General features: G+C 38.1%; 1 protein-coding gene across 3 annotated transcripts in view; it reads left to right on the forward strand.

The window, feature by feature from the left end:
• The window catches only part of LOC306878459 (neurobeachin-like protein 2), a 67,939-nt gene that overhangs the window by 24,948 nt on the left and 24,187 nt on the right, over positions 1 to 18,804 (forward strand). For all 3 annotated transcript variants that reach the window (XM_079430841.1, XM_079430843.1, XM_079430842.1), the window contains 20 exons: positions 799 to 882; positions 1,692 to 1,790; positions 3,263 to 3,894; positions 4,414 to 4,546; positions 5,135 to 5,254; positions 5,340 to 5,682; positions 5,780 to 5,862; positions 6,713 to 6,805; positions 7,010 to 7,181; positions 8,573 to 8,706; positions 10,816 to 10,975; positions 11,166 to 11,268; positions 11,378 to 11,528; positions 12,838 to 12,996; positions 13,121 to 13,280; positions 13,365 to 13,453; positions 14,520 to 15,209; positions 17,102 to 17,277; positions 17,926 to 18,082; positions 18,561 to 18,704. In XM_079430841.1, the coding sequence (XP_079286967.1) occupies positions 799 to 882; positions 1,692 to 1,790; positions 3,263 to 3,894; positions 4,414 to 4,546; positions 5,135 to 5,254; positions 5,340 to 5,682; positions 5,780 to 5,862; positions 6,713 to 6,805; positions 7,010 to 7,181; positions 8,573 to 8,706; positions 10,816 to 10,975; positions 11,166 to 11,268; positions 11,378 to 11,528; positions 12,838 to 12,996; positions 13,121 to 13,280; positions 13,365 to 13,453; positions 14,520 to 15,209; positions 17,102 to 17,277; positions 17,926 to 18,082; positions 18,561 to 18,704 (3,882 nt within the window). The remainder of the gene's footprint in view (positions 1 to 798; positions 883 to 1,691; positions 1,791 to 3,262; positions 3,895 to 4,413; positions 4,547 to 5,134; positions 5,255 to 5,339; positions 5,683 to 5,779; positions 5,863 to 6,712; positions 6,806 to 7,009; positions 7,182 to 8,572; positions 8,707 to 10,815; positions 10,976 to 11,165; positions 11,269 to 11,377; positions 11,529 to 12,837; positions 12,997 to 13,120; positions 13,281 to 13,364; positions 13,454 to 14,519; positions 15,210 to 17,101; positions 17,278 to 17,925; positions 18,083 to 18,560; positions 18,705 to 18,804) is intronic.

Here is an 18,804-nt window from a genome sequence, read left to right on the forward strand (position 1 = left end):
ATTTTTAAAGGTTAGTTCAGAGTCAGTACACAGAGTTGGAGGGTGAGGATCCTGCTGGTTGTGGTTTAGTGTGTGTATTTATTTTTTATTTTTGAATGTAATTTATTCCTTTGGTAGCAATGCTTTATTTTCAGCAGCCATTACTACAATCTTAAGTGTCATGTGACCTTTCAGAAATCATTCTAATCTGCTGAGCTGGTGTTCAATAAACATTTCTGATTAGCCTGTTGTAAGGAAAAGGCTTATGCTGCTTAATAATTTTTTTTAATTTGGTTTTGGAAACCAAAACCAAATATATATATATTTTTTTATTTTGCTAATATAAAAGTCTGTCACTTTTGATCAATTAAATGCATCCCTGCTGAATAAATGTATTAATTTCTTAAAAATCTCACTGACACCAAACTTTTGAATGGCAGCGTCATTATTTACTCAGCTTAATGTCATTCCAAACCCATATTTAGCTGTTATTGTCTGTGGAAAACAATAAGAGAAATTTTGAAGAATTAAATTTTTTCACCTCTTACAACAATATTTATAGTGACTGTGTGTCAAACTCTAAAATGATCTAAAAACACCATAAATACAGAATAAAAGTAGTCTGTATACACTATATTCCAAGTTTTCTGAAGCTGTAGGATAACGAAAAAACATTTGTCAAATTGTTCATGTCTATGTTGAAATAGTTGTTTTTGAAAAAATTCTCCTATGGGCTTGGAAATACATCACTTATCATTTAATACATAAGAATGTGAATATGAACTAAATGATGTGTGTATTTTGCATATGTGTGTGTAGGTCTGGGAAAAGGGCTCTGACTGCATCACAGTACACGCCATTCGAGTTCTCACTGCCATAATGAGCAACTCGTCCTCTGCAAAGGTATCACATGTCATGGACTCATTTCTTACACCCTTGTTCCTTATGTATGTTTCTCCTAAAGTCTCTGAAAGATCAGCTTGCAGACGTCTCTCATCTTATCAGCGTGATAAGTCAAAGTGCTTGTGTATGATAAATGTGCCCCTTATGCGTGTGTGTTTAATCTTATCAGCACATTTGATGTGGTTCTGCAGATCCAGGTCACCCATGGTGACATTACAACATGCGCTTCATCCTTTATTTTATGGCACTTGCAGAGTTATTTGTCAGGTCCAAAAGTATCATAATCCCATATCGTGCTTTTTGTTTATTTTTAGTGTATTTAGGTTTCTTGTACCAAAGTGCAATCATAGTTTTTCTCCTCCTCAGAATGAAAGACTCTTTTACAGCTACTTCTTTATGTAAATGTCCTTGTTTTTATTGACTAACCTCTTGTTGGGTCAAATATAGTTTGTGCCGCCCTGTTCTTCAATAACACCCTCTTTGCAAAGTAAACATTGTACTGTGGCACAACTATGAAGATTTATGGTTATGTTTTTGCAGGGCGGTTTCAATAAATAATCTGGGTGGCCTTGCATTGTAAAAGCTATTTACATAGTAGACTTTCTAATTTAACTTAAATTTGAAGTAAAATCCTGTTTTTCATGATATCCCCCTTTAATATCCTGATTTCATGTGAAAACGTTTCTGCTTTGTATAATACCTTTAGTTTTTTTGGTTTATTTTGGGGAACAGGGTAGTAAAACACTTGTTGTATTGTGTGCTTGTTCGATTGTAATGTAACTGTGGTTTTGTGTGGCTTGTCTTCCCAGGAGGTCTTCAAGGAGCGGATTGGCTACTCACAGTTGTTTGATGTGTTGAAAAGTCAAGGACAGCCCACCAAAAGACTCCTGCAGGAGCTGATGAACATGGTGAGTGAGAAGAAACTGTAAGTGTAACTACTATCACAGATGGTGTGACCTACATTTCCTTTCTACTCAGTGTTTTTTTTGTTTTGTTTTTACCCATAAAGTAATAAATAGTACTTTGTAGCCATATAATTAAAATGACACACTTTTACGTGAGTCTCCAATCAGTAGCCTATTAAAAGTGGGTTCATTTTACATAGAGAGAGGGTCGCTTCATGGGGGTGGACATTTCTAAACTGACGTTGAAGTACCAAAATTACTAAAACTGAAAATAACAAAAACAAAACTGAAAGTATAATTTTTTTCCGGAAATTTTAACAATATATGGCATTTTGACGCTCTCTGATGTGGCGTGACCGATCGCTGTATAAACGCCACGGTTCAAACGGCAGCACGGAGCACGAATGAGCATGATCATTTCTTCTTCTTTACTACTAGTTTTAACATGAAATAAACATGAATGAACATCTCATGTAACATCTCGCTCAATCAGTGTTTTTAACCACAGAAAGTGTCAATAAAATGGCTTGATGTCACGTCTGGGTCCACAGCTTGTTTGTTCGCTGGATAAATGAAATCTGGTGAAGTGCATTTCATGAAATATTAGACTATATACTCATATTTGACCTAAATGAATATATTTCAACAACAAATAGAATTTCTTTTAAATTTAGAATTTGATTTAAAAACAGCATTATGTGCAATTTACATGTCTGCACACTAGTTTTTAAGCTGAGTGTTGAATATTATATTTAAAAAATAAATAGTAATTAAATGTAAGTTTGGGCTCTGTTGTTAATTATAACCTTATAGTAATGTAAAGTGACTCCCTATAGTTTAGAGCATAAGCTGAGGTAGATTTTTCTCCCCAAGAAAAATTAAATTATATTAATTATAAACCAAGGTACGTACCGAACCTCTATATTTGTGTACCGTTACACCCCCTAATAATAATAAAAAAATTGACTAAACACAACAAGATTTATTAAACTTAAAAAGAAAATTTTAAATATGAAATTAAAAACCAATTTAAAATATTATGAAATAATAAAATATAAGAGAAAATTTAGTTTGTTCGTTGCCAGGCCAACTTTTTAATCTAATTAATTGAAGTTTATATACTAAAATGACTCAAACTAAAATGACTGAAAATACTGTAACTAAACTAAAATAAAAAAATAAAGAGACCTATTAAAAAAACGAGAAAAACGCACAACAAAATTACTAAAATAAGACGACTAATTTAAGATTAAAATGAAAATGTAAAATATAAAAATCAAATTTGAAATTAATTAATACTATAATACTTTATTAATAGTACTAAAATAACACTGAATTTCATACTACACAGATGCATGCCTATAAAACATAATTATTAATGGTCAACAAGTAAGTTCTTCATCAAATGCAGTAAGTTTTGTAATGATTGAGAATCACTATGCTAAAAAAAGCTTGTTCCTTGTTGTTTCTCTCAGGCTGTTGAAGGAGCGCATTCCCAGGCCATGCAGTTGGGCATCAGTAACGAACAGCCTTTGCTTCTGCTGCTGCAGTGGTTGCCTGATCTGGGCTCTCGCTCTCTGCAGCTGCTGGTGTCCCAGTGGCTGGCGGCCGTGTGTCGAGGAACTCTGTCCTGCCGCACCGTAGCCGTCGAGGCGGGCTTAGTAGGCACTCTGCTGGAGGTGCTGTCTGAAGCCCCGGAGCGGCTCGACCGGCAGTGTGCGGACGCACTCTTGGGCTTGCTTCAAGACTTGGGATCTCTTTCTCTGCGGCCCTGTGAACTGAAGAGTCTGCTGAAGCTCTTGCGGACTGAGCCCGGTGCACCCCCTCACCCGTACTGCGGGCGCGTGGTAAGGGTGCTTTCTGCCATGGCCGCTCGTGGAGAGGGTGGATGCAGCGCCTTGCAGTATTTTGATCTTATGCCCCCTATGGCGGGTATTATGGTGCCTGCTATACAACGCTGGCCAGGAAGCGCATTCGCTTTTCATGCTTGGCTATGCCTCAACACAGACTTTCCTCCACCCCAGCACCACTACTCAGAATCTCACCTGACAAACCTGGATAATATGGTTCGAATGGCTAAGGGACCACGCAGGAAACAGCTTTACAGGTATTCTTTACAGGTGTTATAATACAAAATTCATAATTTAATATATTACTTCTTTTTGATATACATTCTTCAGTGTCACGTGATCCTTTTTAATGCTACAACTGATTTTTCTTTGCAGCCATTATTTATTATGTCATAGTGTGTATGTGCATCTGCAGTATGTGATTATTTTCATTTATCTGTAATCAGTAATTTATAACTTCCAAACTTAACGTTAACAATTTTACTACTTATGTTTGATTCAGATATGAGATTAAAATATACACCTTAGCACTCATGACTGCAGTGTCATCAATATTTACAATTAATTTTATATTGCAGATAAAATCACTGAGTAAGTGGTGTATTCAATATATTGCCCAGGCCTATTTGTAACAAAATGCTTGTACATATTGTAAGTCTAGTACACTTAGAGTAGTCTAGAAATAGCAATATTGACAGCATGCTGTACTAGTGATCAAGAGTACTTGTTTTGTGTGTACTTATTCCTTCAAAAGCTGTATTGTGTCCTGTGTGTAGTTTCTTCACAGCAAGCGGAACTGGCTTTGAAGCTTTTTTTACCACAGAAGAAGTTCTGGTGGTGGCAGTATGTACTAAAAAGGAGTACATGGCCGTTTCCCTGCCAGAACACCCATTTAATGATTGTGCCTGGGTTAGTGACCTTACCGACAACTCACACACACATTAACACAGACAATTTAAGGAAGAAAAGACAGAACACTTGTATGAAAATAAATATTAGAAAGATATTGCTCAAAATGGCAGTGGTTGGAAAGAGCCCCCTTTCTGTTTACAAAAAGTCAGCATCACATGTATTTTTGTTTTACTGCAGAATTACCTTTAGCTTGATTAGCCTAACTAAAGAAGTTAGTTGCTTTATGATATCCAGTGTTGGATAAAGTTACTAAACGTAGTACACTGCAATATTGCGTTACTCCATTAAAAAGTATCTAACTGCATTAGTTAGTTACTTTTTATGTAAAGTAATGATTTACGTTACTTTTGCATTACTTTGTGTCACCTGGGCTGGGCTGGGCTTGGTTATTTGTTTTTTAATAACAAAAAAAGTTATTTTTTTATATTTTGTTACTTATATGAAAAAGTAACTCAGATATTTTGTTGTAAATTTTTAAGTAATGTGCTACTTTACTAGTTACTTGAAAAAAGTAATCTGATTACACTGATGATATCATTGTAAGGTTTTATTCCTGTATTCATAGTCTTATTCTTACCCTTCTAGCACTCAGTAGACATTGTTCACGTTCCTGGCCGTCTGCCCTTTGGACGGAATGTGGTCACTGTTTATGTGGATGGAGTGCAGTGTAAAACAGCACCCCTGCGCTTTCCTTCTCTGAATGAGGTTAGTAAATGTTATTGTCTGCAGGAGTTTGATTTATTATGAACATGTTTTGTTTCATTTGTCTGTTTGACTATCCACATTTCAGCCTTTCACTTCCTGCTGCATTGGATCAGCTGGTCACCGGACCACTACCACCATGACTACCTCTCCGACCCTGCCCAACCCGTCCCACTCGCCCTCCGAGATGGCATTTGCAGCACATGCTGGGCCACCCACCCTTGCACGTTCCCAGTCCTTCCCTGCATCCTTTGCAGCAGCCGCAGGGGGGCGGCCAGGTCTGAGCCGGGACTGTGCGGTCCACACTATCCCGGCAGGGTTACAGGACACTGCCTGGGGCTCTCCTTCATCACTGGGCGGCCTTTTAGCCACTGTGTTCATCTGCCATGAAGCTCTGCAGCCTGCTCAGGCACGAGCCCTGTTCACTGCAGGTATAAATAAGACATCCACCGCATTCATAATGCAGAAGTTCACGTTTCCAACCAAAAAGAAACAAGCGTTAAAAAATGTCCATCTCTGTTTCGGCAGGCCCCAATAATGTTTCTTTATTCAAAGCTGATGGTGAACCTTCAGAAGTCAACAGTAAACTAGTGTTATACTACACCCCACAGGTAATTATCTTCCCAGTGATCCATCTGATACACACACACACACACACACACACAAGTTACTGCTGGAGTCAGCGTCTCTCTTACCTCCCCTGAGCCCATTGACTTTTAACAGGCCACCTAAATCATGAGGTGGGTTTGGTGGGGGGTAACTGAGAATGAATGGGGAAATTCACATGAGAGGAGGCAATGCCTCCATCGTGATATGATCGGATATGACTGGTTATGATCGGCTATGATTAGTTCATGCGATAAATCCCACCTCTTGTGCATTCTGTGTTCTCGTATCAGTCTGAATAAACAATAAAGGCATTAATGGGAAGACTAATTTAAAAAAAGTAAGTTAACAAAAAAAAATATTGTTTAAACTGCAACTGCCTTGAGTTATTTTGGAATATATGTAAAATAAATGTAAAACACTAACTTGATGAGATTCATTCTTGGCTTTAATAAATAGAATATTGGTTACATTGATTACATTGTTAATGTAAATTGTAGAAGTGGAAAAATTAGGACTTTGCATCCTCATTTTAGAACACCATCACACACCAATATTTTTATGCAAAACCTGAAAAATCAGACATTTTAAACAAAAGGTCTTAACTTTGTGAGATTGCGATGAACAGATGAGTGACAGATATTTAGTGATTATAATCAGAGCGCGCTTTGCGCCATAGCAATGGAGGACACTAAAACCTTTATAGGCTATATTAAGGTTAGAGCATCCTCACCAATTTAAGAAGCACCCTCAGTTATTTGATTCTGGAGCCGGGCCTGCAATAAGTACATTGTATCAAATGGTTAATTTAAAGATAAGTCTTGTACACATTATCCACATTCTTTTGTGTTGTAGGCCTTTAAGAGCCAGATCTGTTTGGATTTGTCCCCCAGTCATCTTTACGATGGCAGGCTGACAGGTCACAGGGTGGTGAACTGGGACGTCAAGGTATGTATCTGCCACTGAGCTTCATTGTCTTTTAAGTTTAGAATGATTCATCTTGTTCTGACATCAGCAACAGCCTTTTGTGTTTGCCAGTGCTGGGAAATGTGTGTATTCAACACATACTTCTAGAACAAAACTCATAATCTCATACATCTCTGCAGGAGCAGTAACTGCTAATTATGTTTTACTATCTTATCTTGCGTGTAGGATGTTCTGAGCTCAGTAGGTGGGATGGGAGCTCTCCTGCCCCTGCTGGAGCAGGTGTGTTTACTGGATCAGGGTGAGACTGTAGGTCAGGAGACTTCAGATCTTCTCGGGCCAGAGCTCACGTCCTCCAGGGGTCCTGCCGGCATGCTCCTGCCACTGGGGAAGTCATCTGGTCAGTAGTCTCTCAGCCATGTCTGATTCCAATCCCTTTCTCTCTTCCCACATAATTCATGTCCATATATGCATCAAATAAAAAACATTAGCTTAAAAGTATAAACAGATTCTGCTGTAGTTTCTGTGAATTGAATGTACTAGTCAATCTCACAAAACTGTGAAGTTTGAGTCATATTTCACTCCAAAACCAATTTGTATGGTCGTTAAAGTCATGATAAAAAAGGAGTGATGGCAGATCTTTTCTTCTGTATCATGACATACCATAGGGTGGGGTTGTAGCCATTAGTTGGTGCCTGGATTTTGAGATTTCAGAGTTACATGCGAAAATCTATTTAAGCTTGCAGTTGATTGTGGAGGGGTGGGTTTAATGGGCTGAATGACTGGGGTCCGGCGTACATCACCAAAAGGAAGTCTGACGTTTTCACCAGAAGATCGAGTTCTGATATTTTAAATAAACATAAGGTAAAAAAAAAAAAGTAAAAAATGAAATGCAGGCATAACATTACATTAATTTTTTAAAAATATATGGTTACAGGAAGATATTTTTCAGTACAATTTAAAAACATGTACGTTGCTTTGTTTCAATTAATTTATCATGTATATATATATATATATATATATATATATATATATATATATATATATATATATATATATATATATATATATATATATAATACATATATACTGTATGAAGGTTTTTTTTCAAAAATCATGTTTTATAATGTTTTTATTGTGTTAGTTAGCTAGTATTTATTAGTTATTTTTTTACCTGATCAAAATAATCCAACTGCAGTTTAACTGAGATTATTTGGAATGCACAATGAAAAAACATGATTTTTGAAAATTGTAAAAAATTGAGTTATCTTGTTTTGCAAATGAATTATATATATAACGATATATATATAAAAGTTTACTTATTGAAAAATTATAAAGAGTACTAGCAAAAGCTGTAAAAGATTATCAATTAGACTAAAACAGCACTGTGCAAAATATAGTTTAAATATTTTTCCTTTTTTTAGGATATTTTTTTTTTTACTGTAACATTAACAGTAACAGCTTGTAATGTGGCTTTTTAGAGCTGCTTTGCACATTTATGATGTAAATTCTTCTGTAATTGCAGTATGAGTCACCATAGATGTTTTCTGAGCACGCTGTTTGATTTTGCTGAGGTAGTGATTCATAAAGTTGTGTTTGAGTGATTCTACATGTGTTTGTATATGCCTCTGTGAGAGGCTGAAGGCGAGTTTGCGTTTTTCGTGTTCTGCAGTTGAACTTTATATTACCTTTGACTGTTGATTTCCCATGTAATGCTGTTGCAGCAGTTTGTCAATGTTACACTTTGCTAGTGTGAAACTGATTGCTTCTTTGTGTGTTTATGTGTGTTAGAGGGCCGTTTAGAGAAGAACAGTGTAGCAGCATTTTTGCTGATGATTAAGAACATGCTGCGCAACCATCCGGCCAATCAGGAGAGTCTGCTTCAGTGCCATGGGCCGCCCATCATCGGAGCCATGCTCAGCAAGGTACGCGCACACACACACACACACACACACAAACACACACACACTGGTGAATAGAGAGGGCGTCTGGACGTCCAACAGGACATATTGGTGTATGTGACTTCAAGGCGTAGCATCCTGTTAGGAAACACTTGTGTTAACAATCCCATAATATTCCACAATACACACACAACCACGGTTTTATCTGGTGCCAGGAATCTTTAAAGAAATTAAGAAATTATTTCTGTGGGTGTCTCTGTTACAGCAGCCAATGTTCATAGAAGCAGATGCTGATATATTTCTGATCTGTTGTAAGATCATTAGGCTCACCAGTGGCCTTTATTGTTCCACAAAATTAAAAGTCATATCTGATTTGTTTTTGATGTACTGTGACTTGACAGGCTTGTAAAGTCCTTTGAAGAGAGTCTCTCGGGTTTGAGAGTTGAAAAGTACACACGCACTCATAAGCTGCGTTTCCATCCACCTATTTTTATGCTCATTTTAGAATATTGCATTAAAAACGCTGGATGGAAACGGCAAGATGCGCATAAATTCTAAAAATGCACGTAAAAAACTAATGCACACATTTGAGTAGGATAAACTTTTTATCCGGTAAGAGACAATGCGCATAAACTACGATGGAAAGTAGCCGAACACATTTACCGAATAAATTCCTTCATGCTCATCAAAAAAGTCATGTGACTTTGCGCTATGAGACGGGATAACTTGACTAACCAGCGGACCGATCTAGTTCACAGCATCTATACGTTGTTTTGGTCATTCTGAAAAGCCTGAGGAAAGTCTGTCATCAAAGTATTTCTGTATAATTGTCTTACACGACTGTGTTCTCAAACAGCTGGCATCCACCTCCGAACGCAGTGACAGCATTTATTGTGTTATGTCTGCTATCTGAGGCGCAAATCATTTATATCATATATGAAAATTATTATATTCAGTGGCTTCTCCTATATTCTTAGTGATAGTTAGTGCCACAGTTTACCACGAAGTGATGATTTTGTTTTCTTTGACTCGTTGGATGGAAACTGGTGCTTTATTCGCATATGTTTTATGCGATATTCCAGTTTTGCGCATAAGTTAAATTCAAATCTTTGGATGGAAACATAGCTATAGTTACATAAGTATACTATCCTCAGGCTTAAAACATGGGCTGTCAATTAAATGCATTTATGTTGGACAAGTATCAAATTTACTTCAATTAAAATACATACTTATTTTACATAATAATTTATTAATAAAATGCATGTTAATGAAAAAAAACAATAATCGAGCCTCCTGATCACAATCTAAATGAAGTAAGAGGGAGTTTGCCTATTAGAACAATTCAAGCTTGAATTAAGACACTGAGCAATCAAAAATGTTTGTCTTTCAAAGAGGGGAAGCTCATTTTCGGCCTACATCATAAAAATTGTCCATTTATTTATACGTAAATTATTTTCAAGAAAATGCTCTGTGACCCTGTCGTACCAACTAGGCGTCTTTTCCAGTGACTTGACCTCTCAATGGCCAGCAGAGCTAGGCTGCTTAAACGGTCTTGGCCCATTGTGTTACGGGTGTAGGACTTGAGCCGCTTTAAACAGGAGAAGCTCCTTTCTACACCTGCAGATGTAGCTCCAATTGTTGCCACTAATGAGAACAGTTTGTAAAGCTGAGGCATTGTCTTCTGGATCATTGCCAAGTCACCAGTCTTCTCCATTATTGTGGTTTCAAAGAACAAGATAATACCGGGAATTTATACTGTAGGGATGGTCATTTATTGAAACTCAAATGTAAATATTCTAATATTCTGAGATACTGGATTTTTGACTTTCATGAGCTGTAAACTCTAATCATCAAAATTAAAACAAAAAAACTTTTGAAATGGTTTACTTTGCATGTAATTAATCTAGAAAATATGAAAGTTTCACTTTTTGAAACAAGTTACCAAAAGAAATGAACTTTTTCACGATATTCTAATTTTTTGAGATGCACCTGTATATGTAAATCTGTTGCTAGGGATATTTGTCAGCACATATCAGTTTAGTCGTCATATCATGTAAATAATTTGATTATGTATTTTAATTGATTGATGGCAAAATACTTCATCTCCTCTCTCGCATTCTTTTTCTCCCTTAGGTTCCCAGCAGTGTGATGGACATGAGTGTACTGATGGCCTGTCAGTTCCTGCTCAAGCAGGTGTCCAACGAGGGCAACAACGCCCTCCTATCACAGCTGTACCAGTACCTTCTCTTTGACTTCAAAATCTGGAGCCACAGCCACTTTGCAGTCTGCCTGGGTAAACAACCAAAACACATCACAATAGCATTAGCCAGTGCTGTTTTTGTTATTCAACTCACTTACATTAAATGCAAATATTAATCAGGTCCTGAAGGAATAGTTTACCCTAAAAGGACAAATCCATTCATACCTGATTATTTCATTCCAAACCCCTTTATCTGTAAGCCTGTATTTATGTTGGTTTGTAGGTCATGTGCAGTACCTAACCATCGTCATCAATGAAGGCAAGCTGAAGACTCGTAAGAAGTATGGTGTTCAGTACATCCTGGACTCGATTCGGACACACTACAGGTACGTTCAGAACTGAGAAGTACTATTATGAATTTGCTTGGAGATCTAAGAAAATGAAATATTTTGTGTTGATGAAAGATTTTTGTAAGTGTTGTTTTTGTGTCCACAGTGTGGAGAAGGATGGTAGTCCTCTGTCTGATGAGAGGCAGACGGTGCAGATCTCTCTTTTTGCTCTGCTGAAGGACCTTCTGAAATCTCGCACTGCTGAGGAGCTGCACAGTGTACTAGCCTACGCTGCTATAGTGCAGGACGAGCAGCAGGTGACCCACACAAACAAAACTTTTTCTGTTCCAAAACCTAGTGTGTTCCTTCTGAGAAAAAAATCCATGCAGATAGCTATCGGTGATAAGACATTGATGTAGGTTGAATTCCTGAATGGAGTAAACAGTGCGTCTTTTTGTGTCAGATCAGTGTTTCTTTGAGTATCCCAACCAGCCAGACACATTGACTCAACTACTGGTGTTATTTTGGGGTGGAACTACCTCTTTGCATTTATTTGTTATTCTATGTATTGCTCATAAATATTGAATGTAGTAATGCCAATTTCATAGTTTTATGGGTTCATAAAAAAAGACCACCACAGGTTTTCGTAAAGTTGGTCATACTGACGCGCATGCATTTTCCGTTAAATTTTGACTCGGTATTTTGAACGGTATTTGTTTGTCATACGTTTTGTCAATTATAAAAATTAAAAATTATTAATTAATAGCTTGGCATGCCATGGATTACACAACAATTTGGTTTGTCACTTTCATGTCTGTTTTTTATATTGTGTGTTGGAATATGAAAGGTTTTGAGCTTGTCCACTTTTGACCACTTCCAGAGGTAGTTGAAAACTTATTTGATTGGATTTTTTTTCTTTAATGTAGACACTCGTGTGGTCAAATGCATTCAAACATCCAATAAAGACCACCTCCTTTCTGAATACTGTCCTAATTCTTAAACATTATGGGATGTGTTGTTGAAGTGAGCTAACTAGATGGGATTTGAATTTGCTGGCTGAAATTGTAAGTTGGGTTTGACGGTGAAAACTTCCAGCCTGCTTTCTTACAATTCCTGATTCTAACACAAACCCACGGTGTTCGGCGTAGTTTTACAGCTATTTAGAACAAAAATTAAAGTTGTGGCTCTCCATATCATTTCAGGGTTTTTTTTCATGTTCTTATATATATTGCACAAGCATATTTAGCAGTATTAGATCGAAAGATTAGAAGAGGCCCATACATACACCCAGCCACAGACTCTCCCCTCAAAGAAATCAGAAAAGTGGCCAAAAGAGAGACAGCAGGTGTAAATGGGAATGTGTGTCTATTGACTACTTGTGATCTGATCAGCCAAAGTGCGTCTTAATACCAGGTGTATTAGCTGAATTTAACTACTGAACCTTTTAAAAAATTGTGTATAATCAAATTTTAATTTGATTTTATTATACTGAAATGTAAAGATAAAAAATGGATACTATTTCCTTGAAGGAACCTTTTTCAGTCCATGTGTTTTTTCTTATTATGGTGATATTCTGGTTGGGCTAGAGCTCGCTAAATGCTGACCGAATGTTCTCCTTCTCTGCAGGTGATCAGTATTCTGGATGTGTTACACACTGTTTTGAGGAGTTCTCCATCTCCACGTGAGCAGGCTGTGACGGTTCTTCTGGAGCAAGGGGTTGAGCAGCTCTACTGTCTGCTGCTTAAAACCAACTATGGAGAGGAGGCTCGTGAGAGAGTTTTCAGGGTGAGAATAAGCTTGTACTTTAAATGTTGGCATTGCAATAAGGCATGTATTGAGATGACCTTTTGAAACCAAAACGATTAGATCAGTATCTTTCAGAGTGATATGAACACATGTTCTGCTGCAGGTCTTGTATAAAGTCCTGAAGAGTGAACGTATACCTGAGCGCAGTAAAATGCGCATCAAACTCAAGGACTCTGGCTACCTTGGGCTGGTCTGCTCCTTTGGAGACGTCCCCATCACAATGGCGACTGTACGCTGTCTGTATGAGCAGGTACTTGCCACAGGTAAACTGAAGAAAAGGTGGATGGCAGTTTTCAACTTTATACTTCAGGTGTTGATTGGTCTGTTTTGTTGTTTATTTGGTGCAGATCCCACTCCTAACTTTAGAAACCTGTTGGCAGTGTCATACCTGTCCCATCGCGCCGACCTCAGCGTCCGACTTGATATCTGTCGTAAGGTGAGTGAGTGACTGAAAAACAGTTAAAACCAGCCTAATATGGTTGGCTGGTCTTACCTGTTCTTCCAGCCTGGTCATAGCTGGTTTAGCAGACTTTTGACTGCTTGTTTATCTGGTAAGGTCTTAGCTGGTCAGGCTGTGAGACCAGCTAAAACCAGCTGAATACCAGCTTGATCAGGTTAAACCAGATCCAGCTTAAACTAGCTAAGACTAGCCAATCAGCTTCAACCAGTATTAATGATAAGCTTATTTCATGGGGTGTTGTAGCTTTTCAGTTGGACTTTGAAAACACAGTTTTTTCAGTTAGACTTTGGTTAGCAAACTTGCTAAGAGCTAGCATAGTGCTAACTGGTTGGAATGACTTTTGCATAGCTAACAAGCTATCAAGATAACAAGCTATGTTTTTGATCATGCATTACAAATGTATACCAAAAGGGATAAGATTGTGTTTTCAGTTAGCCTATGGCTAACAAGCTTGCTAACAGTTTAGCCTACTGCCTTAGCATAGCGTTAACTGTGCCTTTTGGTAGAGTCAGGAATATCATAATTACTAGGAGTACAAGAATCATACTTATGATTGGAAAAAGCAAGATTCTAGATAATTTATCTAATTGTGATGTTGGATTGGGATGTCAATTTAGCGGAAACACTGACCTATAATATAGATGAATTACTCACTAAACAAACAATTCACTCATGGGTTACAGATTTGTATTAGTTTGATGAATCCTTCACTAATGAATCATTGCATCTGTCATATTTAAAGAGTCTTACTGATTCAGCAGCTGACTCACTCAGGTTCAAATCATATCAGGTTCACATGTACAAACAAAAGACAATCTCCCATTTGACCCATTTGACAATACAAGTTTCACTTGCTTTACCTCAAAATACAGTCCATCTGACATTCGCTTGCAAAATGCAACACAATGATAGAGCATTTAAAACACTTTGAAGCAAAACAAAACCCATTTCTAAGCGCACATGTTGTGAATGGTATGCTCTTGGCTAAATAATTATTAAATTAATAAATTAACATTTCTCTCTCCCTCTTTCATCCCTGTAGCTCTTCCACTTGATCCACTCCAATGAAGAGTATGTGAAGCAGCTCGCTCGTCAGTCAGGCTGGCAGGATGTTCTCACCAAACTCTACATCAAAGAATCATACGAGTCTCGCGTTCTCAGCCAATCCAATTCTTTCTCCAGCCCCACCAACTCGCTGGACCCTGTTCTTTCCAGACCCGTCTTCCGTCGCGAGGACAGCGCAATGGAGGACACTCGGCAGAACGTCTACATTTCCCTCACTGCCCGCCACGAAGAGGAGTACGAAGAGGAAGAAGCCCAGGATGCGTCTGAGGGCTACTCTGACCTCTCCCAGTCTCCACCGTCAACCGGACAACTCAAGAGCGATTCCTTGCACTTCAAGCCATGTGACTCCGGAGAACAAAGCAGTCATTCGTCGACCTTGTCCAACACAGTGGACATTCCATCGTCATCCCGTCTGCTGGAGGAAGAGGAAAGCGTGTATCAGCCACTCTCACCCTTCAGCTCACCCTTTGAGCTGGAACTAAGCCTTCAAAAAGGACCCCAGACACTTGTGGGTAGCCAGCCAGAGACCCCTTCTCCTCTGGAGCACAGTAAGAGCTTCCCAGGCATGAGGCCACGCAAGAGTTCCAGTCTGTCCAATATTCTGGACGACACAAGCTACAGCACCGAACCTCCTACAGACACCATCTCCAACACATCCAACCCACAGGTACATGCTGAACTGGGGATGGGCAATATGACCAAAATCTTAGATCACGATATGAGTCATTTTATTTCACGGTAACAATATACATTGCAATATAGTTATTTTTGCTTTAAATAAGGTCTGTATGATATCAAAATTATTGATACCATAGAAATTTTATAATTCTTGTCACTAGTGTTAATTTCACATAAAACTAATACTAGCCTAAATAATAAAAAAAAAACTCAAGCTCACTGAAGACAAGTAAACAGCGATTAAATAAGAATAAGAAACTAATTACAGAATACATTGTATAATCAAATGTATAAAATACTACATTTTACATATTTTACAAAATTCTACATATCTCTTTTGTTGTTTGATTAACATGAATGACAGACAGCAGGAATGGTAGACTGCTGTCACTTTAAGAGCTGCCCAGATCCAATATACAGGTGTTTTCTTTCTCAGCTGTTTGCTTCAAAATTACTGTTTACGAGGATACTTGCAAAGACGGCATTTTGACACATATAAGTGTGTGTATTAAACCATATAAGTCCTATGAGCAGCAAAAATAAATATAAATAATGTTCAATACCCCCTCGAACATTGAGCACTCATGGTTCCCTCAATGAACTGTAGCTCCCCAGTGCCAGCAGCACTCATGCAACCCCAGACCATGACACCACATGCAGACCAATTTGATGCAGTGTGCGGCGTATGGTCTGAGCACTGACAGGCTGACCCCCCACCCCTTCAACCTCTGCAGCAATGCTGGCAGCTCTCATACGTCTATTTCCCAAACAAAATGGTCTTGGCCACCAAGCTGCAGCTCGGTTTCAGGGTCTTGGTAATCTTCTTATAGCCTACGCCATCTTTATGTAGAGCAACAATTCTTTTTTTCAGATCCTTAAGAGAGTTCTTTGCCATGAGGTGCCATGTTGAACTTCCAGTGACCAGTATGAGAGAGAGTGATAACACCAAATTTAACACACATGCTCCCCATTCACATCTGAGACCTTGTAACACTAACGAGTCACATGACACCGGGGAGAGAAAATGGCAAATTGGGCCCAATTTGGACATTTTCACTTAGGGGTGTACTCACTTTTGTGGCCAGAGGTTTAGACATTAATGGCTGTGTGGTGAGTTATTTTGAGGAGACAGCAAATTTACACTGTTATACAAGCTGTACACTCACTACTTTACATTGTAGCAAAGTGTCATTTCTTCAGTGTTGTCGCATGAAAAGATATAATAAAATATTTACAATAATGTGAGGGGTGTACTCACTTCTGTGAGATACTGTATATAGCGTAATGAGTTCTCTTTCACTGCTGATTGCGTTTCAAGGCTTAAAATCACTTTTTTTAAGTCGCAATGCTTAAAAACGTGTGCAAACGAAGTTTTCAAGACTACGTTGCACAGCAATGACACGTGAGCATGTAACCGCGATAGAGACGATAAGAGTCCAAAATCTCTACCAGTTGACACATGTCTACTGGTTAAGCGTGCTGAACTGTTGCTTACTTGTTGTCACTCACTCATTCAGTCGATTGTATTAGTAAAGTAATGTAGGGAATAGTAAATAAAGGTTGAGGGGGTGATTGCAGAATTCAGTTCGTGAGACAAGATAACTACAGACACAGCAGATTGAGGGTGTAATTAAAGATAAAATGAGAAGCAAGGTCAAAGTAAATTAATAAACTCTATGGGCAGTTTTATAAAGAATATACATTCATCTACTTATGCCAAAGCGTAAAATATGTTATTGGGCAGAAATTGTATATATTTTATTGTAAAAATAAAATTATCATTTAGTAAATCGCAAACAGCTGGAAAGGGGGCCCTCAAAAATTGTGCATTACTTTAATAACTTTGTTAGCTGAAAACTTGTCTCTCTATCTCCCCATTAGGCTCCAGAGGAGGAGTTGTGTAATTTGCTGACAAACATTGTATTCTCTGTGCTGTGGAGTGGCACTGAGGGGGCTGAGGATGTGATATGGAGAGAAAGGGGTCAGGTGTTCTCTGTCCTCACCAAGCTTGGCTCATCCTGTCAGCTGGTGCGGCCACCTGATGACATCAAACGCAGGTCAGAAGCTTAAAACTTTAATACTTTAAAACTTACTGATTCAGATCTAATGACAGCTCATAAAAAATTGAGAAAGAAGTCACTGCATTAACAATTCCTCTGTCCCAGAGCGATGAAATGAAGACTGACATCTTTTCAGACTGATTGAACTTTGAAAATGAACTTTTTGGAATTGGATGAACCTTGAACAATCACCTAACTCTCCTAAAGTGTTTAAATGCGTAGGAGACGTGCTAGTGACTTTAAAGTTTCAATGAAATAGAAGAAAATGGCCATATTTCTATTGTGTGCCCTGTAAAGCTTCTTTTAAGTTGTGAATGACCTCCATTATGAGAAAACCTACTGCATTTGAAATCTAATAGAGATCAGTGAGCTGAGACTGAAGGGAGTGTTCTCTGGATTCCTTTGGTTCAGATGAGGGCAGGGTGGGGATCTCTGAAGGGCAGACGTTCTTTGCGCTACTGGGCTGTTGCTTTTCTTTGGTGTGGCTCCAGCATTGCATCACCATAGAACTTGTTTTTTCTTTAAGTCTTAGGGTGTGTCTGTCTGATGACTTGTTCAAGACATTGTATTCTGTTTGTTTTGCTGCTGCGAACAAATATTATAAGCTGGTGGGAGTGTTACAGATGCATTATGTGTATGTTGTAGTTTGTTGGAGATGATGCTGGAGTCGTCTCTATCAGATTTGAGGGACTCTCAGGGCGTGTTTCTGCCCCATGTGCCTTCTTTGCTTCGCCTCCTCAGACTGCTTCAGGACTTCCTGTTCGCCGAGGGCACTGACAATCAAACACTATGGAGTGAGAAGGTGGGGAATGGATGGATATGTTCTCACTGTGATATTATAACTCACACTCTTATTTCAAAGCCAGAAGAGTTTGTAACAGGTGGCTTAAAGAAATCCACATTTAGGTTATGATGTTTTTTTTGTTTTTGGAAACAGACCTATAAAATATTGCACACTTTGTATGATCTTACACACCACATCCCAAATTATGAAATTAATAAATAAATAAATTGACCTGACATGAAATCTGATCTGACTCTTGAGACCTCTGATGCAGAATCAAAACTAAATATGATTTTAATCATACTTCATTCAAATATGGATGAGGTTTGGTTCTGTTGTTGTTGTTTAGGCAAAACTAAACATTAAATTATTGTTGAAAAATTACTGTTTTTTTTTCAAATTAATTCTTATTTAGGGAAACATTATTCTGATGTTTTATTGTATACAATATGTTTATTTGTGAATAAGTATAAGAGTGTGTCTATATTTGTGGCAGATTTTTGAAGGGGTGGTGAATCTACTGGACAAGCTGCAGGCATGGCACACGACCCCTGGATCAGCGGGGGCTGCTGAGCTCAAAGAGATGTCTCTGATTGGCCTGCGTATCATCACTGGATACATTCAGCAGCAGAACCCACAGGTACACACATATACACCCGATTTATTAGGAATTCCAGGGTTGTGTTTTACAATTCTTGCTCTTTGACATTTACAAATGTGTTTTTATTTGCTGATTATGT

This window comes from Barbus barbus (genome assembly GCF_936440315.1).
Source record: "Barbus barbus genome assembly, chromosome: 12".
NCBI classification, from domain to species: domain Eukaryota; kingdom Metazoa; phylum Chordata; class Actinopteri; order Cypriniformes; family Cyprinidae; genus Barbus; species Barbus barbus.